At 47.7% G+C, this 27,158-nt stretch overlaps 1 protein-coding gene across 1 annotated transcript in view; it reads left to right on the forward strand.

Annotated features, from left to right (window-relative positions):
• The window catches only part of LOC144754689 (protein-arginine deiminase type-2-like), a 641,882-nt gene that overhangs the window by 180,884 nt on the left and 433,840 nt on the right, over nucleotides 1-27,158 (forward strand). The window contains exon 2 of the mRNA XM_078642812.1: nucleotides 6,275-6,458. Within this exon, the coding sequence (XP_078498938.1) occupies nucleotides 6,275-6,458 (184 nt within the window). The remainder of the gene's footprint in view (nucleotides 1-6,274; nucleotides 6,459-27,158) is intronic.

Genomic DNA, 27,158 nt, shown 5'->3' on the forward strand with positions numbered 1-27,158 from the left:
CTCCACTGTATTCCGGGTGCCCAACGCCGGCGCTGGTGAGACGCCTCAATGTCACTGCACGTTCCTCCTCTCATCCGTTGTTTGGGAAAGAAAACGGCGGGCACTCTGGTATCCGTTTCAAGAATTTATTATACCAAACCCCCCCTCACCCCAAACAGACGCGTTTCGCCTCAGCAGGCTTCGTCAGTGTTACGTTTGTGCCACATATGAGTCACCATTTTAAACCTTTAGCCAGTCTGACATTGTCATGAACATAGAAGACGGCTACTGACATTCAAGAAGATGGTGGCCATCTTGTAACATGCAAATTGCATTAAGTTATACATGGTTTTAAAAGGTGACATTGAATAAAGTGCATAGTGCTCATTTAAAAACATGTAACACAAAACTTTCATTAAAAAAGTATTGTAAACACAGTGTTTTCTGTAGGTGCAACCAATTCAACTATTTTCTATATCTTTATAGAAGCTCTATTTTTTGGCATCTTTCATAGATATTTCCCAATAAAGTGCAGAATTGATAGGCTGATTCATTCCTATAATGCCTTACATTAGTTATGCAGCCCTGAATGGGCAATTGTATTGCAGCACAAGTTTCCCAACAAGATTCATGACTAAGCAATGGAGTATTGTCACTGTCCCTAGGGTATGTTAGATGAATACATTTAACCCTGGTTCTCCATATGTCAGAATTTATGTAAATTAGAGGTGAACCCATAATTCTTCATTGTTATTAAGGCCCCACGGAGTCATGGTTTTAAGACTGATGATACACTTTGACTCCAAAATGCGTAGGGCCTTATCTCTGTCCCCTCCCCGTTCCAATTTTGGGGCCTGATCTATGCAGTAAAAACTAAGTTTCTCCCAATCACTTTGGTGATGCTCGGCAAAGTGGCGGGCAACGGGGTACGTCCTGTCGTTGTTAGTAATTGCCCGCATATGCTCCAGGACTCTTAGTTTAGCAGGTTTCATGGTGCTGCCAATGTATCGCAGCTTACAGGGGCAGGTTAAACAGTAAATAGTGTATTCCAAGTTACAATTTAGCAACTGTTTGATTTTTATGTTGGGTTTCTTTTCACCAGTACGATTAGGATAGTCTGACATTTTTCTGCTGAATCTACATGCCTTACATTTTAAACATGGAAAAAGGCCAGTTGCTTTTGACAGTTTGATGGGTTGAACCATTGTTCTAAAATGGCTGCGGACTAGATGATCGGCCAGAGACGGACATCTTTTATATGTAATTAATGGTCTCTGTGTCATGTGATTTTTTAATGTTTTGTCTGTGGTAAGTATGTGCCAGTGCTTTTTAAAGATATTCACAATATCCCCCGATTTGGTGTTGAATTCGGTAATCATTCTTACCTCATCAGGCACCTCTACTTTTGATTTCGGTGTCAGGAGAGCCCTCCTGTTAATGCCTGAGGCTTTTGCACTGGCCTGTTGTAAAATGTTTTCATTGTATCCTCTTATCGTGAACCTCTCTTTGGCATCCTTGTTGACCTGTATATAGTCTTGTTCTAAGGAACAATTCCTCTTTAGGCGAAGAAATTCGCCATAGGGCACATTCTTCACCAGACTCTTAGGGTGGTAGGAGCCAGCATGCAGTATCGCATTCCCCGCCGTCGGCTTTCTATATAGGCGGGTTTGTAAAGTGTTTTTATGTACAAATATTTCCAGATCTAAATAATTGATACTGCTAGTGCTAATAGTACTGGTAAATTTTAGGTTGAGGTTATTCATATTGAGGGTAGCAATGTAATTTTCCGCAGACAAACGATCACCATGCCAGATAATAAACAGGTCGTCTATATACCTGGTCCACATCAAAATGCTTTCAGTCCATATACCATTGGTATCTTTCCAGGCCTCGTGCTTCTCCCACCAGCAAACGAATAAATTTGCGTAGCTGGGAGAGAAGCACGAGCCCATGGAAATGCCTCTCTTTTGGTTATACATTGTCCCATCAAACAAAAAGTTATTATTGTACAAGCAGAACCTAATCATTGAGAGAATCATGGCACTGTGACTGTTAAAGTGATCTGGTTTTTGATCTAAAAACTCTAAAGCTGAGGAAGGTAACGTTTCCTTCTGTTGCACGATGCTCTTTTGCAAAGGATAGCACAAATTACTCACCTGAATAGACTGCAAATACCAGCACGCAAAGCGGCATAACTATGTAAGCCACGCCCACTGGGGGCGAACTCTTTAAATAAAGTAAAGAACTAATAATCAGGTGAGCGTTTTCTTCCGCCTCTAGGAACTCATGATTAAGAGGCGTCGGCCTCGAAACGCGTCGAGTATCAGCTGTGAAAATACATGGAACAAAGGGCAAACGTGCTGCAGCGAGGCCAAGAAGTGACAATGAGTCAGAGCATCGAGGAGTGCATATCTTGAGCGCCAGGGCTTTGAAAGGATATATATATATATATATATATATATATATATATATATATATGATATATATATATATTCACTGCAAATAACCACAGGTTTTAGGGATGTTATAGTCAGCTGGACATTTCAGTCGTACAAAACCATAGAAATTCCACCGTTATAGTTAGTTAGTTCAGCTAACTATAACTCACGCCCAAGCAATGCACTCCTCATGATGTCACATATTACATCATTCGTGGCATGGTCAGTGACATCACTTATTACATCTAAAATACCATCACTGATGACATCATCTAAGTGAAAATCTGAAGCACCTACTCACTCTCTAATATACTTTGATACACCCACTGTAAAATACAGACTACCATTTTCGAAACCATTAAGACACCAATACCAGTTACTACATACCCACTCACTGATTCCTAGGTCTACACACATCCACTCATTCACCCATGCAATCACTTATTCATGCAGTCAATCATTAATACAACACTATCATATTCACTCATACACGTATTCAGACACTCACGCACCGCCACTCATCCATGGAGTTACTCACACACCTAGTCAATCATGCAAAGAATCAATTACACTCCCATTTACTCATCTATACAGGTATACACACACCACCTCACTAATTCATATAGATAGTAACGCATACTTACTCTCTTGTATAATCACTGATACAAGTACACACTCATCCGTACAGCCGCTCTCACAATCACTCCCTCTCACATATAGTTATATATATACACCATCACTCACATATACTGCTTTTTACATATGTAGTTACTCACACATTACTCACATCCACCCATACAGCTGTTTCCACATGCACTCTTGAACCCATATACCCAGTAAATCAACCCCTCACACATCTCTGCAGAGTCCAGCACTTCCAACCCACCCATACACACACTCAGACTTCCATACAAATAGTCAGGCAAACAAACAATAACCCATATAGACACTGATGTAGCTACTGACCAACCCATGTCCCAGCTTACACAACAACAGACAGGCTGATACAGACATTCACACAGTTTAGTCACTAACCCATGTATTCAGTAAGACATGTTTAATCAGTCACATATGTAATCAGTCACACACCTCCTAAATCCTACATCCAGACACTTATACACCCACTCCTTCTTCAATACGTCTTGGCATATATATATATAAAACATATTTAAACTTTACAGAAACACACAGTCACTGGATGATGTCATCAGTGATGTCATGTCAATGTTTTTTAAAGCTAATTCCTAACTATACCTTCCCCAGAAACCTATGGTTTTTTCAGTGAATATATATATATATATATATATATATATATATATATATATATATATATATATATATATTGAATTTCAAAGATGCTCTCAGCTATGAAAGAGCACACCACCGTGCCCTCACCATCAGGTATTTGACACCTCGCTGCAGCCTGCCTCTCACATGTCAAAGGTCTCCTTCATGTCCAACGCATTTCACGCATTGAAACACAACTCATTTCCGGTATTTATTACATTTGCCTAATTGACTTTTACTTCGTGCCTCATAACTGTTGCATTATGGATGTTAAAGTCCCGTGAAAAGAGTGTCACTTTAAAACTCCTATAGTAAGCCCAATGTCGTGTACGATTAAAAGCTTGTATTTTACCTTAGTAGGTTTGGCACATTCCAGGCAGGCACAATTGAATGCTGGAACACGGTGCTGCGCGGGGACAAACAGTCTGCTCCCCAGCCTTTCAAATTCGTGAAATGGTGCTCAATTTCCACGGCGAGCAGCCGTGTTGAAATGTTGAATTTCGAAGATGCTCTCAGCTATGAAAGAGCACACAACCGTGCCCCCACCATCAGGCATTTGACACCTCGCTGCAGCCTGCCTCTCACATGTCAAAGGTCTCCTTCATGTCCAACGCATTTCGAGGCCAACGCCTCTTCATCATGGGCTGAAAGGACACGCATTGAAACACAACTCATATCCGGTATTTATTTCATTTGCCTAATTGGCTTTTACTTCGTGCCTCGAAACACGTCGGACATGAAGGAGACCTTTGACATGTGAGAGGCAGGCTGCAGCGAGGTGTCAAATGCCTTTTGCAAGTCCAAAAATGTTCTGAAGAAGGCTGGGTGAGGGTCAATCTTTTTAGCATCCACAGACCTGTGCATGCAGGGTATCCTAAAGTACTCCTTGTTCCTTTCTGACCAACGGAGTAAATGCTCCTAGGCCCTGCCCTATCTACTTTTGAAGTAGTTCCTGTTTGCAATCCTGCAAACATGCCCAAAATGCAATTTGTCTGGGCAAGTCCTAGATGGCAAAGGTCTTCGGCCACACTGAACTTGGGCGATGTGGCTGGGAGTGTGAGTCTACTCCCATATCTAACACTAAATACAGTTTGAAGCAGTCACCTTACCTACAAAAAACCCAGAGATAGAATTGTGGTACCACAAATGAAGGGTCCATAAGCAACCACACACGAGATACAGAATCGTTCTGGCACTATGCTTGCTACCTTTGAAAGATGCAAAATACGTACACGTGCTACAGAAAGACCTGTCATGCAGGATTTGATTCTGTTGTGTCAACCATAGGGCTACAGTCCCCACCATGCATGCTCTATAGAGCTCAGAAGAGTCAGCACTGCCCATTAAGGTAATCCTATTGTGTCTTCCTGTAAGGAACCTCTTCCAGGGCTGAGCACGGTCTGAGAGTTGGTAAAAGCTGATGCTAAGTATCCTTCTAACAGGTCATGTAGGTATTGGATAACTTTCTAAAAGTTACCTTTCCTTACTATTAAAAATCTGAGTTCACACCATTAAATTGGATTTTCATAGCTATTAAAAACGGTGGCTTCATTATTTGTCTATCTGATTCCATTCCCGAGATACAGTATTAGTATTTTAATCCATACCATGGTTTTCTACAAAGGACAACTAGGCTTGATTCTGTGAAAATTGCTTTTTAAGACCATGTTGCTGTAACGATATGGTATCATTGATTTTCTATACATTTCACTTTTAAACATCATGAACCCTATATTTTGGGCAACAAGACCTATATAGGTATGACTTACTAATATTTAAAAGTGTCAAAAAGAGTTATTTAACAAATTCCACTGTAGGTTTTACACTACAGCAGTCAGGCTACAATGGTAGAACTAAAGCCATGCTTTCCTTTGTCCCACTAGTGAGTTTATATTTTTGGGAGTGATTAACTGTACATGTATTGTGGTGACACAGTTTGGGCATATTGATGAACAAGAATTTGCTACTTAAAAATAATTAAATATAAATGGATGAGGGGTTTAACCGTTTAATTTGTATTATTTATTTTGGTTTAGTAACCAAATGCTAATTTTTAAAGGCATGTTTTACACCAACTTATTAAAAAGTAATGAGTCGGGCTGGATTTTCGAATTACTTCTCAACAAGGCATTATATGAGCCAACGAAAGGAATAGGTCTCAGTAGCAAACAATAACCAGACAATCACCTGCTTTTATAAATTTCCATTTCTAAGTTGCAAAATACAATCTTGCTTGACATACATTTCAGAAGAAGCGTAGCCTGTTTTATACAAGGTAACATCATCTGTAAGAGCGCAGCTTCCTCAGTTGTGTTACCTTGACTCATGTATAGGTTTCTCGAATTTACACTCAATTTTATGGGAAGGTGTGAAACATAAATTCCCATTCTGTCCATGTATAGAGTCCCTAACCTACGATGTTAATGTAATAAGCCATCTAAACCACCTGACCTAATTAGCGTTAATAGGACATTGTCAAAGCGTACAGTACAAGTAATTCGAATAACTATGTAACAGTTAAGGTGCAGATCTTCACACCTTGCCCACGGCAATATCTATATTTTTTTTAGGGCTGCTCCCACAGAGGCACAGTGGTTCAGCATGCGGCACAGCCAGAACATCGATGCTGAAATCTGTAACAGCGATACCTCGAAGATGAGAGTCATCAACGGTGAGAAGCTATGGTCCTTGGAAATTGGAACGGTGATGGAGCTTAGCATGAATACCCCCAGCACAGATGCAAATGATGGCAAGGTAAGCAAAAGGCTGCTACAGAGGGCAAGTGGGCTATGTTAACAACACAGCTGACAAAGTAGCACAGCAGCAGTCCAGAGGCAGGTGCAGGGTACATCCACCATACCCACTAAGGTACACTCATAAAATATATCTATGACAAAATATAATGATGAAGAGATCATTTGTAAACAATCAGATTAGTTTATTCAGGAGTTTGAAAACATCCTTTACAAAAAAACAATCCACACCTATATATATATATATATATATATATATATATATATATATATATATATATATATATATATATATATGCAGGCTCGTGTGTTAGAAAACACTCACCACACTCGCGGGGCTTCTGGTAAGGGCTTTATTCCCAACAAATAGCTCGAAAGCATAAGAGCAAAGGAGCAAGGTTCGTGATGCAGTTCTGGTTCGTAAATATATATATATATATATATATATATATATATATATATATATATATATATATATATATATATATATATATATATATATATATATATATATATGGGAAGTCGCCAGTAGGTATATATAGTTAGAACCTAGTTACCATAGGAAATTCCGAACATTCTATTGGGAATAACTTTGGCGCCGATTGAGAGATCTGCCTGTAATTTTCCTTAAATTTGCCTCACTCCGCTCCTTCCCTGAGAGTTTCGGGGGGATTCGTCAAGCGGGGGCCGAGAAAAAAGGGGGGTCCCAAAACGTGTTTTCCCCATGTTAATTTCCATAGGGACATTCTGACAAGGCTACAGCTCGAACGGCTGAACGGAATTACACCAGATTTGGCAAAATGGTAGGGACTGGTATGCAGCAGTGCCTTTTGTATGTTTGGTGTAAATCCCTCCAGTTTTTCTTGAGAAAATTGAATTTGAAATTTTTCAAATGGCATTTTCAATGGGACCTTTAGACACGGCTACAGCCCGAACGGCTGAACGGAATTACACCAAACTTGGCAAAATGGTAGGGACAGGTATGCAGTAGTGCCTTTTCTATATTTGGTGAAAATCCCTCCAGTAATCGTTGAGAATTTGAATTTGAGCACATTATATATCTATATGCGTTCAACATTCTATTGGGAATAACTTTGGCGCCGATTGAGGAATCTGTGTGTAATTTTCCAGACTTTTGGCCAGCTCCGCTCCGCTCCTTCCCTGAAAGTTTTGGGGGATTCGTCAAGCGGGGGCCAAAAGGGGGGTCCCAAAACGTGTTTTCTCATGTTAATTTCCATAGGGACATTTAGACACAGCTACAGCCCGAACGGCTAAATGGAATTACACCAAACTTGGCAAAATGGTAGGGCCTGGTATGCAGATGTGCCTTTGCTATGTTTGGTGAAAATCCCTCCAGTAGTTCTTGAGAAAATTGAATTTAAAATTTTTCAAATGGCATTTTCTATGGGACCTTTAGACGCGACTACAGCCCGAACGGCTGAACAGAATTACACCAAACTTGGCAAAATGGTAGGGACAGGTATGCACTAGTGCCTTTCCTATATTTGGTGAAAATCCCTCCAGTAGTTGTTGAGAAAATTGAATTTGAGCAAATGATATATCTATATGCGCTCACCATACGTGCACCGTACGCGTACGGTACGCGTACCGTACACGTACGTGCACGTACCCTTACGTGCGCGAGCGAGTTTCTGATTGGCTGGCAGTCGACTGTCAACATTCCAAACTGTCCAAACCAGGAAGTGTTGGCCACCATCTTGTTTTTCAGGAGAACTGAGGCACAAGAGAGCCCAAAACAAGAGTGGAAAACACGAAAAGGGGGCAGGGTAGAGACCCCCCAACCCTCTAGCCCTTCTCAGGGGGTCCCAAAAGGACCCCCAAGGGCAAAAAAAAAAATCTAAAAAATCGCGGGGTACGCACACCGTACGCGTACGGTACGCGTACCGTGCGCGTACCCCACGATTTAAAAAAAATTATAATTTTTTTTTGCACTTGGTGGTCCTTCTGGGACCCCCTGAGAAGGGCTAGGGAGTCAGGGGGTCTCAACCCTGCCCCCTTTTCGCGTTTTCCACTCTTGGGGGCCGATTATGATGGCGGAGGGACCTGAGTCCGTCCGCCACCATAGAGAAGGAGGGACCGTCCGCAGGGGCAGCGGCGGTCCCTCCGTGCAAATTAGGATGTGACCGCCACCCTGGCGGTCACATCCTGTATTTTTATCATTGCGGCGGGTGCTGCTTGAAGCAGCACTCGCCGCAATGATAAAAAAGTAAGTTGTGCATTTGCATGCACAAAGCGGCAGGCACCTCGCGGTGCCTGCCGCTATGTGCAGGCAAATGCAGGGGGGTACCATAGGTACCCCCCATGTGCACCCCCCACCCCCCCTTCACCCCTGGGGGCACGCAACGGGCCCCCAAACACAAATCCGTATGCCTTTACACGGCGGAAATGCCGCCGTGTAAAGGCATCTTTCCGCAGACATCCTAATATGGCTGGCGGTGTCTGATAGACACCGCCAGCCATGTTAATGCTTTACCGCCGCGGGCGGAATCCGCCCGCGGCGGAAAAGCGGCGGACAGATAGTAAGACCCACCAGCCATCCTAATATGGCGGTGGGTCTTTCAAGGCTCCCCGGCGGATTTCCTGCATCCTCCGGGCCGGCGGTGGCTTCCGCCGGCCCGGTGGATGCGGGAAATCCGCAATCGTAATCGGCCCCTTGTTTTGTGCTCTCTTGTGCCTCACTTCTCCTGAGAAACAAGATGGCTGCTCAGGTGGTCCCAGAAGGATAATAACATATATAAACGTTATCCGCTAATAGAATTAGCATTTACAAAACCTTTGAAATTTATTGAAAAAAAATATAGGTTTCACGCCTGATATAGTTAGGAATTAGCATTTAAAAAAACTTGCAAATTCACTGAAAAAACCATAGGTTTCAAGCCTTATATAATTAGGAATTAACATTTAAAAAAACCTTGCAAATTCACTTAAAAAACCATAGGTTTCAGGCCTTATATAGTTAGCAATTAGCATTTAAAAAACCTTGCAAATTCACTTAAAAAAACCATAGGTTTCAGGCCTTATATAGTTAGGAATTAGCATTTTAAAAACCTTGCAAATTCACTTAAAAAAACATAGGTTTCAGGCCTTATATAGTTAGGAATTAGCATTTAAAAAACCATTGAAATTGCTCCTATATAGTTAGTTGTACTAACTATATTTCGCGCACTCGCAATCCACTGCTGATGATGTCACATATTACATCATTCATGACATGGTCAGTGACATCACTGATGACATCACTGATGACATCTCAAATGACATCACTGATGACATCACTGATGACATCTCATTTGGCATCACTGATCACATCACTGATGATATCATTCATGTGATAATACGATGCGCCTCCTCCCACTCTAATATAACCTTTGATACACCCAGTGCTAAATACAGACTACCATTCTTGAAACCATTGACACACCAATACCAGTTACTACATACGCACTCACTGATTCCTAGGTCTACACACACATTCACTCATTCACCCATAGAATCACTCATACATACAGTCACTCATCAATACAACACTATCATATGCACTCATACACCTATACAGACACTCACATACTGCCACTCATCCATGGAGTTACTCACACACCTAGTCAGTCATGCAAAGAATCAATCACACTTCCATTTCCTCAACTATACAGTTATACACACAACACCTTACTTATTCAAACATATACTAACACATACTTACTCTCTTAACAATCACTGATACAAGTACACAATGATCCATACAGCCACTGGCACATTCACTGGCTCTCATGTATAGTCATTTATATATGCCAACTCTCACATGCACTGTGGTTTACATATGTACTTACTTGGACATGTAGCACTGAGATATCCATTCACTCACCAACACACCCATGCACACAGTCAACCGCCCATATGGCTGTTTCCACATGCACTCTTGAACTCATACACCTAGTGAATCAACTGCTCACACATCTATGCACAGAGTCACACACCTCCCAGCCACCCACACACACACTCAGTCTCCCATTCAAATACTTGGGCAACCAATCAATAACCCATATAGCCACTCATATAGCTACTGATCAACACATGCAGCAGCTTACACAACAACAGACATATTGATGTACACATTCAGACAGTTTAGTCACTAACCCATGCATTTAGTAAGACACATTTAATCACTCACTCATACAGTCAGTCATGCACCTACTAAATCCTTCATCCAGACACTTATACATCCACTCATTCTTCAATATGTAAAACATATTTAAACTTTACAGAAACACACAGTCACTGGATGATGTCATCAGTGATGTCATCAGTGATGCCAAATGAGATGTCATCAGTGATGTCATCAGTGATGTAATTTGAGATGTCATCAGTGATGTCATCAGTGATATCACTGACCATGTCATGAATGATGTAATATGTGACATCATCAGCAGTGGATTGCGGGTGCGCGAAATGTAGTTAGTACAACTAACTGTATAGGAGCAATTTCAATGGTTTTTTAAATGCTAATTCCTAACTATATAAGGCCTGAAACCTATAGCTTTTTAAGTGAATATATATATATATATATATATATATATATATATATATATATTACTGTTTAAATTGGCACATGATTTTCTTAGCCGGTTGTTATAATATTAATGCTTGACACTACGGAACGTTAGCAATAAAATATATTTTTCAGCTGTACCTAACACTTGGTGACATAGTTCGACAAAAATAACCAAGGTGGGCAGTATAAATTGCAACATGGCGGGGAAAGGAGGAAAAGAGGACATTTTCTGAACAATCTAACAGCACCGGAACATGTTTCACTTTATAGCAAGATCGTATTAAGAACTATGGAGCCATACTTTGTTTCTTTAATTGCTTGCTCTAGGATTTGCTGAACAGCATACTTAATTTTGGGAGTTGCCAAAGAAGAAACGTGATTGTAGGTATGCTTCGCAGTACCCTTGCAAGCTAATATGAGTCCTGCCCTCAATCCTTTGTAAAATTTGCAAAAGAGCATGAAGCACTTAGAGGTTTCCAAGGAAATCCCATCACAGGGTCAATCACCGCTTTTCATTTGGAACAGTAAAACTGTAAGGGGCATATTACCAAGCAATAGCGATAATTATCGCTATTGCTTGGTTAGAGACAAAAAATTACCGCTGACCTGCGGCGATTTTTATCGCAAATAAACCTTGGTATTACCAAGGTTTATCGCAAATGCGATAAAAAACGGCCGCAAAGCATGAATATCGCTGAAAAGTCAGCGATATTCATGCATTATCGAGCTAATGCTCTTAGCCATGTTATCCACCTCCGATTGGATAACATGGCTAAGAACTGCTCAGGGCAGGTGTTAGCTTTTGGAGATATTCGCGCTTAGCGCGAATATCTCCAAAAGTTGGTAATAGGAGATAGCGATGTTAGCGACTGTTTCCAGTCGCTAACATCTTGGCACGCCCACTTTGCATGTCATTAGTGATAAATATCACTGACATGCAAAGCGGGGCCCAAGATGGTCGCTATCTCCTACTAGCTGTCGCTAACTGGTGTTAGCGACAGCTAGGTAAAAAGGGAGATAATTTTATCTCTGCTTTCTTGGCTTTTAAAGCCAAAAAAGCGGAGATAAACCCCCTTGATAATATGCCCCTTAATCTTTAAATAGTAAAGTCAAACAAAACTTATTAGGAGATTTCTTATATGAGGATTGTCAACAAAGATCAAATAGTTTTGTGGTTTGTTACACGAATTTAAGAGACGGATACATGTGTATTGTGTATTTTACTTTCTTCTTTAATTTGTTAATGGACCTCTAATGCATGCCTTTCAATTGTTTACATTGTTCAAGGAGCACGGCAGAGGCCCCTCCGCCCTGAGCGTGTGTGCTAAGTATTCTATCCCTGGTTTCCATTTGGCAGACTGTGGCCATGATGTGTCTAAGAATGCCATGGTTTAATTTGGTGTTTTAGGTAGTCCATATAGGCACAATTAAACTATCATCGAAGAAGTGGGACCAGTCAGTTTCACCTTTCAGGAGAGGGATCACAAGCTTCTGATGTCCAGTGATACTGGGAACAGATCAAGGAAGCCCAAGAGGAGTCCTCATGATTTTTTACTATACCAGCCAGAGGTATACCTATTATATGTAGCTCCTTATACCTGCTCCTTCCTCAGCCAGGGCATTCACATTACACCTATTAGTTTTAGATCCAACAGGAAGTGTCCGATCACTCTGCTCATATTGGGTCAGCCCTCCTATTTCCTGAGGCAATTTGAGTTGCAACTTATTAATAGGATTATGGAAGGTTAAACTATCATTGAAAGTGATCAAGAAATAGGGAAATGTATCCACCCTACCTAAACAGGATGAATTGGACTATAGACGGCTTTATTTCTTTACCAGGCCTTAAGAATTCATATATTATGTGAAACAATGAACCAGCTGTAAATCAGGCATAGTGCAGGACATTAGCACTACATAATGTTGTGAGGAGCAATACAAATGTGCACCTTTTCCCTTTTCTCAACTAGCTATTGCTATGGGTATGAGGTTTTCTGTGAGTGAGTTAGCTTATAAGTTAAATATGTGTGTGCCAGGATGCAGCTCTGCCTGACCACTCTACTATCCACTAAAACACAGCAGTTTCAATCTTGAGACCGTACCTAACAGTAGCACTACTCTTATTATGTGGATTCATTACTACTTCAAGCACTAGAGGCTGTAGTCCTGTTTCAACCTAAACATGGCGAGAGGCTGGATGCTGTAGCTAGGCAGGGTTCTATAAGACTGGAAATCTTCATTGTGCAGTCCCACCAGATAATTTTTCCAGGTGACAGAAAGCTCAGGGTGGGATGAACCGGGATAGCTTGGACACAGAAGATGCACAGTCCCTGGAAAAGACTCCACACTTTGACCCAGTCTTACTAAAGTTGAAAAAGTTAGAAGGCCCTAAAAAATGTATGTTTGCTAAAAAAACTACTCCAGGTCTATCTTGCAGCCCCCACATTCACACAGTAGATATCAAGGCACCAGGTGTGTCTCTCTGTAGCTAGCAACTTTACAAGGTGAGGGGATCTTCAGAGCAGGGAGCCCTTCTGACTTTTGTGTCCCTGTAGTACCAATAGGAGATCAACCACGTGGCCCCTGGGGTAGAGTTCCACTCCTTGGGTACCAACAGGAGCCAGAAGTTCTTGGGTCTTCTTTTCCCCTGCTCCCAAAGTCTTCTTTCTTCTCAATGCTCTTCACAAGTCAGTAAATGTACTCAGGAGGTGCTGGAAAGGTTCCCGTTTTATCACATGTACATTCTAGTGTTTTTAGAATTCCCTACACACACAACCTTGTTATTTTTCCCACGGAAAGTCCACCTCTTTTTTCGGCACTTACTTTATCAGCATACTGTAACACTTACCAGTCTCTCACCCAACATGGCCATAGCTGCAGTCAGTGCTTAATTTGTGCCAGGGCTCTCATCAGGAGGCCCCTGCAGCTCGCACCACACATTGCCCCACCATGCTGCCAATGATACCAACAACACAAGTGCTAACCCTCACATCTTTACAAGTGTAACAATCAGGACTACTCCAGGCCCCCAAAGTATAAGAATAGCTTGGGTGGCAGGTAATAGTAATTTGAATGTATATTTAAATTAATATTGAACTGTTATTATGGTTACCTCTAAATTAGTCAGACACCGCCACCTCGTGGCATACTGTCACAAGCGCTTTTATTGACAATTAAGTGCTGAACACCAGAAACTACTGGATCAAATTAAGCACTGATTCTAGTCAATCTGCAGGAGCCCTGTCTTATCTTCCAGTCACTCCCATGGGGGAATTACATTTCCTGCACTCTCCCAGTGCTGACACCAGTTTTCCCTCCTGCTCGTATGTGGTTTTGGGCTACAAAGGTTTCAGTTCCTGAGACCTCCATTGAGATAACCACTTCAAAATGAATAGTTGTTAAGGCTGTCCTTTGACTTGCCATTTCTTCCCGTCCCTCTCATAGATGAATAATCCCAGTTTACCATGGCCTTACTGGAAAGCTAAATATGGCAATTGGCTGTAACCAATACATGTTCTAGAGCAAAAAAATATGTAACTGCCTTGTTTAGCAGTGCTATATGTCACAGAGTCTAAATGCCAGCCAACCCAAACAAGAAAATGTTGAGGGACTACTACAAAAATTATGTTCTTTCTTACAAGGGGCCACAAAGCTCCCTAAATGAGCGAAAGCCATGAGCTATAAACAATTACACCAAGTCAGCAAAAAAAAGTGGAGGTGGGTCACTTAAGTGTCCTTTGCTCTCTAAGAAAAAGTGGGAAAGCTGTCTAAGGGGTAATTCAAGCGAGGGCATGTGGGTACTTTTCAACACAAGAATCCAAGCAAACATCTAAGTATTTCTGGCCAGCCAAAGGCTGTGTTCTCAACACTGATTTTATATTCATTTAGATCTAGAGGTATGTTTGGAGTAAAAAAGCATTAGGTCACTGGAAAACTAAGCACTTAGGGGCCGATTAGGGTTGCGGACGGAAACTGGTTCCGTCCGCCAAGGAAGCGGCCAAGATACTCCGGACCGCTCCGTAGCAATTAGGATGAAAATGGGACTAAAGTCCGACCGCAGCGGATGGACCACATCAAACTCCGTCCGCGGCGAACGGAGTACACCGGAGACCGCCGCAAGCGGACGGAACCTAAGAAACACCCACCGCCGCGGACGAACATGACCGCCGGAACAGCCACAACCACCGCAATACCAGTGGAGGCTCCGTGGCCGCGATTAGGATAACGCCGCCTGTTCCCCGGTACGCACCTCCATCCACGGCCGCAGCGGAAACAATGCAACGAGAAACTGTGCATCCCAGCGGAAGGCCAACACGAACAACATCCCTACCGTCAAACCAATGGCAAAATGTCTGACGGAAGTTAATAGAAAACACACGAAACAGGACTACCACCCACCTGAAACACCAACACCAATCACAAGCCACAATGACATCCCCCCAAGCACCTACTAATCCACACTAGTCAACACACCCACCTAGCACCTGACTGCCAACAACCATTGAGACACAACCGCGACACAGACTATAAAATTACTCCCACCCACTACCACAATCCTTTGCATCACAGCATAGCTGCTAGCAAGAGGCCCGAGACGACGGACAGCAGACACAAATTGCACACATACAACCACCACCCAAACACACCCACCACACAAACACCCACCACACCATTCCTACACACCACACACCTGCACCTCCCAAACCAATCAACCCACACCTTGAGCACCACACACCATGGCACCCAAGAAAAACCCGAAATTCACGGAGACAGAGTTGAAGGTCATGGTGGATGAAATCATCCGTGTTGAACCCCACTTATTCGGGACACTAGTCCAGCAGACCAGCGTGGCCAACAAAAATTACATGTGGGACAGGATAGTAACTCGGGTGAATGCGTCAGGGACCGTGCCAAGGACAAAGCACGAGATCCAGAGGCGGTGGCATGACCTAAAAACCAGGGTCAAAGGTATCCGTGCTAAAAACCATCTGCGAGCACATCACACTGGCGGCGGGACACCACCGGAGCCCATACCTTATACTGATTGGGAGGAAAAGGTGCTGGGCATACTGCACCCAGAGAGCCTGGAAGGAATTGAGGAAGGAGAAGAGGCTGGTAAGTACAAACCAAGCACCACGAGCACATAGACATGGCCTGCCTCACAAAACTGAGAAGAAAAAGCTCCCAGGCTCTAACCCATGCATGTGGGCTACATACTCACCAAAATGTAAACGACTCCCAACAGGCCCCCATGTCCACAGGGAGGGTGGTGGTGTGTGGGGTGTGTGAGAGAGGTCACAACTACAACTCCCAACAGGCCCCCATGTCCACAGGGAGGGTGGTGGTGTGTGGGGTGTGTGAGAGAGGTCACAACTACAACTCCCAACAGGCCCCCATGTCCACAGGGAGGGTGGTGGTGTGTGGGGTGTGTGAGAGAGGATAGTACTACAACTCCCAACAGGCCCCCATGTCCACAGGGAGGGTGGTGGTGTGTGGGGTGTGTGAGAGAGGTCACAACTACAACTCCCAACAGGCCCCCATGTCCACAGGGAGGGTGGTGGTGTGTGGGGTGTGTGAGAGAGGATAGTACTACAACTCCCAACAGGCCCCCATGTCCACAGGGAGGGTGGTGGTGTGTGGGGTGTGTGCGAGAGGATAGTACTACAACTCCCAACAGGCCCCCATGTCCACAGGGAGGGTGGTGGAGGGTGTTGTGTGTGAGAGAGGTCACAACTACAACTCCCAACAGGCCCCCATGTCCACAGGGAGGGTGGTGGTGTGTGGGGTGTGTGAGAGAGGTCACAACTACAACTCCCAACAGGCCCCCATGTCCACAGGGAGGGTGGTGGTGTGTGGGGTGTGTGAGAGAGGATAGTACTACAACTCCCAACAGGCCCCCATGCCCACAGGGAGGGTGGTGGTGTGTGGGGTGTGTGCGAGAGGACACTGAAAAGTAATGTATGGCAAACAAAACATGTCATGTCCAAAGTATTGATCATCAAAATCTTGTCCCTCAGGTGATCGCAATTTGACTGGTGAAACCAGCAACCCGCCGCAACACTCTCCTCACTCACATCCAGGACTCTCTTGGGACGATGCCACAGCCAGCTCCGGTGTGGAGGAGGGAGCGGGCCAATGCACACTGCCAGGGCCATCTGGCTCACTGGAAATCCCTGCCTCAACAACCGTGGCCTGTGTCACTCCTGCAACACCTGCGACAGTGAGCTGTAGACCCACCACCACCTCCACCACCACCATTACCACCACTCCTGCCTGTGCCACCCTGCCTGACCCACCACAAGACGCAGGGCCATCAACATCCCAGGCAAGCAGGGAGAGTGGACGGGAAAGGAGAGAGCCGAGGCAACATCCCCCAAGCAGGAGTACCTCACACCGGCGAGCTGGGGAAGGACACCCACCCCATCCTGGCGCTGAGACACTGGAAGCCCTAGGCAGAGTCCAGGCTTCCTATGAGCGTGGGCAGGGACAGGCTGATCGTGCCCACCAGGACTCGGTTGATAACACCAATGTGTTGCGGTCCATTGACAGCCGCCTTGGCCAAATAGTGGACCTCCTGCGCCAGCACACATCACTGTGGAGGGAATGGTTAGACCCCAACACACCCCCCCCTCAACCAAGTGTCCAGCCGCCACGGTCAGCAACACCACCGCCACCGCCACCTGTGCCCCTGGACATGGATGTGGCCCCTGAGCAACCTGCCCCACAAGCTGACTCCGTACCGGCTCAAAGACGGAGGGGCCGTCCGAGGCTGGATGGAGGTGAGAGCAGTGGGGATGCTCCATCTACACGCTCAAAGAGGGGCCGACAATGACTGTAACACTGCCTGAGGCTGCCATCCACCCGCAAACTATCCTGTCCCACTACGCCAAGTATTGGCACAGGTCTGCTGGACTAGCTGGACATCACCCAATGTGGTGTCAGCACAGACATTTCATCTACCATGACCTTCAACTCACACTCCCCCACCCAACACTTACTTGCATATATCCACCAGCACCAATACACAACCTGTAAATAAATTTCACTTACACACTCAATGATGTGTTGCCTCCATGTTTATTCACATGATTGTCTCAGAAACAGACCTGACCAGGTGCAGGGAACCATGTCGTACAGAATCCTGCCGCCGTGGGAGTGACCTAGGGAAAATCAGAGACAGCAAACACACGTCAGGAAAGTGAATCACACCCATCACAACACACAGCAGTGCAAAATTCCACAAACCAAACCCATCACAAAATCAGTGGATGAGAGGACACACATCATGGAGACTTGCATGTCCAGAGAAATAAACACACACACACATGCAAACATAACATACCAGAACAGGCAGCTGATGAACACCACATCCACACACTACCAGCAAACATACATAACGCATTGTCAACCGGCACAAGAGGTAGTCACTCACATTCAAGGGAAATAGCGATCAATGAGCTGACGCCTCTGGTCCACACCTTCCTCCTCACCACTATCCTCATCAGTCGACATGGGTGGGATGGGAGGCCGAGGAAGTTGTTGGTCTTCAGGGTCCAAGATCAGTTCAATGTTATTGCGCACTGCCAGGTTGTGGAGCATGCAGCAGGCAATCACGATCCTGCATACTTTGCCTGGTGAGTAAGGCAGGGCCCCTCCGGTCTTATCCAGGCACCGAAACCTGGACTTTAGCAGTCCAAAAGTATGTTCCACCACTATACGTGTCCTTCCATGGGCATCATTGTAGCGCATTTCACCCGCTGTAGTAGGATTACGTATGGGACTCAGGAGCCAGGGCCGGTTTGGGTACGCCGAGTCGCCTATGTAGGGGGATGACAGACACAAATATCACAACCAGAATTGGTGGGTACCCCATGCCACACAGAAATCACAAATGTCCCCACAGCATACTCACCAACAAGCCACGCGTGTCCTGGACGCAGATTTGCCATCAGTTGGGGGACAATGCTGCTCCGCATGATGTGGGAGTCATGCACACACATGGGAGATGATGTTGTCGGCCAGGCACACCACCTGCACGTTGAGGGAATGATAGTGCTTCCGATTCCTATATACCGGCTCACGTGTCCGTGGTGGAATGAGAGCGATATGTGTGCCATCAATGGAACCCACTACGTGTGGTATCTGGCCCAGTGCATAGAAGTCTGCTTTGACTGCTGCCAACTCTGCCGGCCGTGGGAAATGGATGTAGTCATCCTTGTACAGCATCATGGCTTTTAGAACATCCCGAAGTACCATGCTGAACATGGACTGTGACATACCCCCGGCATGTCCAACTGTGTACTGAAAGGTGCCAGTTGCAAAAAAGTATAGTGCCGCCATCACCTTAGCTGTGGGTGTAATGGAACCAGGATACGTTCTTCGTGGCTGCAGATGAGGAGACAATTGGTCTACAAGCTCCATCAATCTACGTCGATCTAGCCGGAATTTCCTGATCACCTCCTCGTCAACCATATCCTCCAGCACAGTGTATGGGCGATGGACATTTGGAGCCCTCCTGTGTGGGAGTAGATGTAATATAAGTCAACTTACAAACAACGCATGGCTGTGCAACTCCATCACATGTAAGCCAACACTAGCAAGAAGATAAATGTTGTGGACAATAGTCATATGTGTGACATCTCAGAAAGTTACGACAATACGGAGTGCCCTATGAACAATGTGCAGCCACTAGCAACATGAAGTGTGTCAACATGTACAATGCAACTTAGTCTCATGTCAACATTACTGCCAACAAGACATGTGTAAGGACCCAAATGTGTACAAGCCTCATCACAGACACACATGCACGTGCAAACACAAAACGATAATGCTACACACACTCCATGTCATCATGCACAAATGACAACACTGACAATGGTGAGCATCCGCTCATTACATGCATGGTCAAACAACAGGCAACACACATACGCATACACAGAATGCATGTGTACCCCCACCATTGTTATTAGCACACATTAACTACACACTGACAACAGATTCAGAATGTGGCGAGACAGGCCTGATGTACTGTGTAGATATGTAGAATTTGAAACGTGTGTAGGGAAATACAAGACGTCAACACGTCGGCATGCACATGTGTAGCACATTGTGTGCACATCAATGGGCATAGTATGAACACACATGATATAGTGCATGACATATGCAGTTTCGCCAGCACGGTCACAACCCTCATAACGCAATAGCGGACTATACAGCACGGTGCAGTGGTCCAATTAATAACATCATTGGCGCCGCCATGGCGGTGCACTGCTTCCGCGACGGTTGCATCTTTTGCAACAATGTTCAATCAGTGGCGCCACCATGGCGGTGCACGCCTTCCGCCGGGGAGGTGCAGGCCAACACATACTTGTAATTATGCAAATCGAAATGGCAGGTTATGACCCCCCTTACAGTCACATTGCATCATCCACCATAGACCGACCGTCCCTGCATGGTCACCCACGGCCGGGCCAGGCCGGTCACCCACCGCCGTCCCAGGCCGGTCTCCCACCGCCGTGCCAGGCCGGTCACCCACTGCCGGGCCAGGCCCGGTGCACAACCGCCGTGCCAGGCCGGTCACCCACCGCCGGGCCAGGCCGGTCACCCACCGCCGTCCCAGGCCGGTCACGTACCGCCGGGCCAGGCCGGTCACCCACCGCCGGACCAGGCCCGGTGCACAACCGCCGTGCCAGGCATGTCACCCACCGCCGGGTGTTGACCGTCCTGGCCCGGCGGTGGGTGACTGTCCTGGCCCGGCGGTGGGTGACCGGCCAGGCCCAGCGGTGGGTGACCGGCCTGGGACGGTGGTGGGTGACATGCCTGGCACGGCGGTTGTGCACCGGGCCTGGCCCGGCGGTGGGTGACCGGCCTGGCCCGGCGGTGGGTGACCGGCCTGGCCCGGCAGTGGGTGACCGGCCTGGCATGGCGGTTGTGCACCGGGCCTGGCCCGACGGTGGGTGACCGGCCTGGGACGGCGGTGGGTGACATGCCTGGAACGGCGGTGGGTGACATGCCTGGCACGGCGGTTGTGCACCGGGCCTGGCCCGGCGGTGGGGGACCGGCCTGGCACGGCGGTGGGTGACTGGCCTGGGACGGCGGTGGGTGACCGGCCTGGCCCGGCGGTGGGTGACCGTGCAGGGACGGTCGGTCTACGGTGGATGATGCAATGTTACCATAAGGGGGGTCATGACCTGCCATTTCGATTTCCATAATTACAAGTATGTGTTGGCCTGCACCTCCCCCGCGGAAGGCGTGCACCGCCATGGTGGCGCCACTGATTGAACATTGTTGCAAAAGATGCAACCGTCGCGGAAGTGCGCACTTGCGGTTGCCGATATGTGTCCGTGACGGCACGTGCACAGGCAGCCAATGGGAAGAGGTAACGCGGGGCGCGTATGCGCCATCGACAATGACGGAAACAGTGCACCGCCACAACAGGGCCTGTCATTGGGCCTTTTCGAATGTGGCATCCAGGGGGAACCAATAGCTGGCCACGTGTGACACTAACATGGGCTCTGGGCCCTATATATGTGTGACTTTCACAAGCACACATTCACTGCTTTGATCCAGTGCTGCCTGTGACCATCACCTCGACCTGCTGCTGCTGAGCTGACCAACGGCTGCTGCCTGGGACCATCACCTCGACCTGCTGCTGCTGAGCTGACCAACGGCTGCTGCCTGTGACCATCACCTCAACCTGCTGCTGCTGAGCTGACCAACGGCTGCTGCCTGTGACCATCACCTCGACCTGCTGCTGCTGAGCTGACCAAAGGCTGCTGCCTGTGACCATCACCTCGACCTGCTGCTGCTGAGCTGACCAACCAACAGCTGCTGCTGTTGTGCCACAGTCCAGGACCTTGCCATGCAGGGAGTGCGAGAGACCCGGTCGCGTCCCTTCACCGCAGCGGAGCTGGATGTCCTTGTGGACGGTGTGCTCAGCCACTACCAACGGCTCTACGGTGCACCCGGACAGGTGGTAAGTACAGTGGTGTACATGTTGTTGGTCATGAGGTGTTCTGTGGCTCCTGTCTTCTGCAGGCCTGGCGGTGTGCTGTGGGACCTTTACATGTGTAGTGCTGAGCATGGCTGCATGTTGAAACGTGTTACTACGATGTTTGTGCATGTCATACTGTCCACTTACATTACCCTCTTGTCTCCCATCATGGCAGGTAAAGCTGCACCTTCGCAAGGCCGTGTGGAGGACGATAGCACGTGATGTACGGGCAGTGGAGGCGTTCAATAGACGACACACACACTGCCACAAGCGCTGGGACGACATCTCCAGGCTTAGCAAGAATGTGGCGGAGATGACACTGGGGATGATTCCAAGATCTACACGTCTGGCCCGCCACACCATGAACCCTCTTATGCACCGTATCAGTGCTGTGACGCATCCTGACCTGTCCGCCCAGCTGAGTGGGGAACCACAGCAAACTAGCGGTAAGCAGATTGTATGTTACTTGGGCCTGCGATGCATGTATTGCTGCTCAGACACAGTAGTGGCTTCCGTGGTGCGTATGTTTATCTGAAATACCATGCTGGTGCCATTAGCGGAGTAGGCGTTGGCATCCATGTCCGCCAGGTGGACAGCCCACTTGCTTGGTAGTTGAGGGTTCCAGGACATGCCGTTGAGGTCTGTGGTCCCATGGCATGACATGTGTGCAGATAGTAGGGGTGGGACGTGTGCAGGATGTGTGCTACATGTACAATGTATGTAATGGAATCCTAGATCTGTTGTCCTTCTGTACGTGAGTGTGGCACTTACTCACACCGCGTTTCTCTCTATTTCAGCTTTGGCAGAGGGCACTGACCCACAGACGACGGAGATGAGTGGTGGCAATGCTTCCGAATCAGAGGTCACACACACGCAGACTGACACTGAAGAGGGCAGCCCCGGAGCGGGGGACAGGACCGTCCCTGAGGACTCGCATGTGGAAACACCATCGCCCTCATCCTCAGAAAGTGTTGGTGAGTCCGCACTGTTGGCACAGACAGGGAGTGGGCAATCGACACCTTCAGTCGGGACACAGCACACAGGGCCCACACTGCCACCCACTGCAACATGTACTGCTCGTGCTCGCCAGAGGAGGGGGAGCAGAGTTGCCTTCGGTGCAGGAACCGCCGCCCCTGCCCCAGTGACACAAAGTGCACTTTGTGCAGAGTCTGTTGATCTGCTGCGCCAGCTGTGTGTAGGGCAGACCAACATGATCAATGCATTCCAAGACCACGATAGGAAGTTGGGGCAGGTGGTGGCATACATGGAGGGGATGCATCGCGATGTTGCTGGTCTCCACAGAACAGTTCAGTCATTGGCAAACACTGTGTCCTCAGCCAATGTACAGTCGCATAGACAGGGTGCTACTTCTGTACAACCATCCACACCACTTGATGTTATAGGGGAGAGTGAGTCTTCAGACCAGGCCTCTTATTCTGGTTATTACACTAGGAGCAGCCGCAGGCAGCAAGGCAGGGCACGGAGGGCACAGACACCATCCCCTAAGCCTGTGATCTCTTTATCCGAAGACGACATGTCCAACACTGGAGATGACAGACAGGATCATGTAGGGGTGTGTATGGAAATGGATTTGCATGCTACACAGCCATCCCCCACCAAAGTGACTCCCAAGCCAAGGCCAACTCCCAAGAGCAGGGACACTCCCAAGGACAAGGACAGTACCAAGGAAAGGGCACCTCCCAAGAGCAGGGACACTCCCAAGGACAAGGACAGTACCAAGGAAAGAGCACCTCCCAAGAGCAGGGACACTCCCAAGGACAAGGACAGTACCAAGGAAAGGGCACCTCCCAAGAGCAGGGACACTCCCAAGGACAAGGACAGTACCAAGGAAAGGGCACCTCCCAAGAGCAGGGACACTCCCAAGGACAAGGACAGTACCAAGGTAAGGGCACCTCCCAAGAGCAAGGTAGCTTCAAAGGAGAGGGACACTACAATGGACATGTCTGCACCCAGGGACAGGGCACCGGAAAGGGATCAGGACCATTCCAGGGATAGGACACCTCCGACGTCCAAGGCACATCCCATGGCCAAGGGTTCTCCCATGGACACGAGCACCATCAAGGACAGGCATATTTCACCCCTGGCTGCACTAAGGATGATGTTTAAGGAACGTACAACACATGTACCAGCGGTGGAGTCCCCCCATACCTCTACTCCCATCCACGCCCCGCTAAAGCAGAGGAAGGAGTACACTGTTGTTGCATCCCCCATTACACATGATGCAGAGGGCAGAAGGCAGGCCCACAGCAAACGGCAGGCAGGGTCCAGCACGTCCCCAGAGAGCAGACCACCACAAGCACATGATACACCTTTGATGTCTGGTGATGCCACTCCACTTACCAGTCCAGGCATGTCCGGGGTGCCCCTACGTTTCACAAAGAAATGGAGACACACACCACTGAGACCTGACCACCCCAATGTCGCTCCAGTACAGCTGTCCCCAGCTCCCAGAGCCACCCTGCCTCCTGGGCCATACAGCCCTGTGGCTCACCATTTCAGTGGTCCTAGTGGCTCAGCCGCTGTTCACTCACATGTGTCAGGTGCAGGCATGGTATTTGTTGGTCAGTGTACAGGGACATGTCCGGCCAGTGTGTCTGGGTCTATGGCACATGTGTCAGTCACCACAGCTGTGGCTGTGTCTCACACTCCTGTTTCTGGTGCTGGCGGTGTGTCTGGTGCTGGCGGTGTGTCTGGGTCTATGGCTCATGTGTCAGTCAGTAGATCGGTGGCTGTGTCTCACACTCCTGTTTCTGGTGCTGGCGGTGTGTCTGGGTCTAGGGCTCATGTGTCAGTCAGTAGATCGGTGGCTGTGTCTCACACTCCTGTTGCTGGCGGTGTGTCTGGGTCTAGGGCTCATGTGTTAGTCAGTAGATCGGTGGCTGTGTCTCACACTCCTGTTGCTGGTGCTGGCGGTGTGTCTGGGTCTAGGGCCCATGTGTCAGTCAGTAGATCGGTGGCTGTGTCTCACACTCCTGTTTCTGGTACTGGCGGTGTGTCTGGGTCTATGGCACATGTGTCAGTCACCACAGCTGTGGCTGTGTCTCACACTCCTGTTTCTGGTGCTGGCGGTGTGTCTGGGTCTAGGGCCCATGTGTCAGTCAGTAGATCGGTGGCTGTGTCTCACACTCCTGTTTCTGGTACTGGCGGTGTGTCTGGGTCTATGGCACATGTGTCAGTCACCACAGCTGTGGCTGTGTCTCACACTCCTGTTTCTGGTGCTGGCGGTGTGTCTGGGTCTAGGGCTCATGTGTTAGTCAGTAGATCGGTGGCTGTGTCTCACACTCCTGTTGCTGGTGCTGGCGGTGTGTCTGGGTCTAGGGCCCATGTGTCAGTCAGTAGATCGGTGGCTGTGTCTCACACTCCTGTTTCTGGTACTGGCGGTGTGTCTGGGTCTATGGCACATGTGTCAGTCACCACAGCTGTGGCTGTGTCTCACACTCCTGTTTCTGGTGCTGGCGGTGTGTCTGGGTCTAGGGCTCATGTGTCAGTCAGTAGATCGGTGGCTGTGTCTCACACTCCTGTTGCTGGCGGTGTGTCTGGGTCTAGGGCTCATGTGTTAGTCAGTAGATCGGTGGCTGTGTCTCACACTCCTGTTGCTGGTGCTGGCGGTGTGTCTGGGTCTAGGGCCCATGTGTCAGTCAGTAGATCGGTGGCTGTGTCTCACACTCCTGTTTCTGGTACTGGCGGTGTGTCTGGGTCTATGGCACATGTGTCAGTCACCACAGCTGTGGCTGTGTCTCACACTCCTGTTTCTGGTGCTGGCGGTGTGTCTGGGTCTAGGGCTCATGTGTCAGTCAGTAGATCGGTGGCTGTGTCTCACACTCCTGTTGCTGGTGCTGGCGGTGTGTCTGGGTCTATGGCTCATGTGTCAGTCAGTAGATCGGTGGCTGTGTCTCACACTCCTGTTGCTGGTGCTGGCGGTGTGTCTGGGTCTAGGGCTCATGTGTCAGTCAGTAGATCGGTGGCTGTGTCTCACACTCATGTTGCTGGTGCTGGCGGTGTGTCCGAGGCGAGTTGTTCAAGCAGTCCACCAGATTCTGTGGTGTGAGGTCTAGTTGCCATCAGTCACATGTCATTTGAGTTTGTGTGTAGATTGACGAATGTAACCACCTAGGTTTTATTAATCTCCTTGTGACGGGTCGCTTGACACACATACTTGGGTAGCCAATGATGTACCTGCTCTGTTGGGCACAATGCCCTGTTGCTGTTCTGATACTGCATTCTGCCCTCTCACGTGCTGCCAATGATGTACCTGCTCTGTTGGGCACAATGCCCTGTTGCTGTTCTGATACTGCATTCTGCCCTCTCACGTGCTGCCAATGATGTACCTGCTCTGTTGGGCACAATGCCCTGTTGCTGTTCTGGTACTGCATTCTGCCCTCTCACGTGCTGCCAATGATGTACCTGCTCTGTTGGGCACAATGCCCTGTTGCTGTTCTGATACTGCATTCTGCCCTCTCACGTGCTGCCAATGATGTACCTGCTCTGTTGGGCACAATGCCCTGTTGCTGTTCTGATACTGCATTCTGCCCTCTCACGTGCTGCCAATGATGTACCTGCTCTGTTGGGCACAATGCCCTGTTGCTGTTCTGATACTGCATTCTGCCCTCTCACGTGCTGCCAATGATGTACCTGCTCTGTTGTCCACAATGCCCTGTTGCTGTTCTGATACTGCATTCTGCCCTCTCATGTACTGCCTCTGATGGACCTGTTCAGTGCAATGGACTGTTGATGCACTTAGCCCCTCTCACGTGCTGCCTCTCATGGACCTGTTCAGTGCAATGGACTGTTGATGCACTTAGCCCCTCTCACGTGCTGCCTCTGATGGACCTGTTCAGTGCAATGGACTGTTGATGCACTTAGCCCCTCTCACGTGCTGCCTCTGATGGACCTGTTCAGTGCAATGGACTGTTGATGCACTTACCCCCTCTCACCTGCTGCCTCTGATGTACCTGCTATGTTGTCCACAATGCCCTGTTGCTGTTGTGATACTGCATTCTGCCCTCTCACGTGCTGCCAATGATGTACCTGCTCTGTTGGGCACAATGCCCTGTTGCTGTTCTGATACTGCATTCTGCCCTCTCACGTGCTGCCAATGATGTACCTGCTCTGTTGTC

Source organism: Lissotriton helveticus, chromosome 5_1 (genome assembly GCF_964261635.1).
Source record: "Lissotriton helveticus chromosome 5_1, aLisHel1.1, whole genome shotgun sequence".
NCBI classification, from domain to species: domain Eukaryota; kingdom Metazoa; phylum Chordata; class Amphibia; order Caudata; family Salamandridae; genus Lissotriton; species Lissotriton helveticus.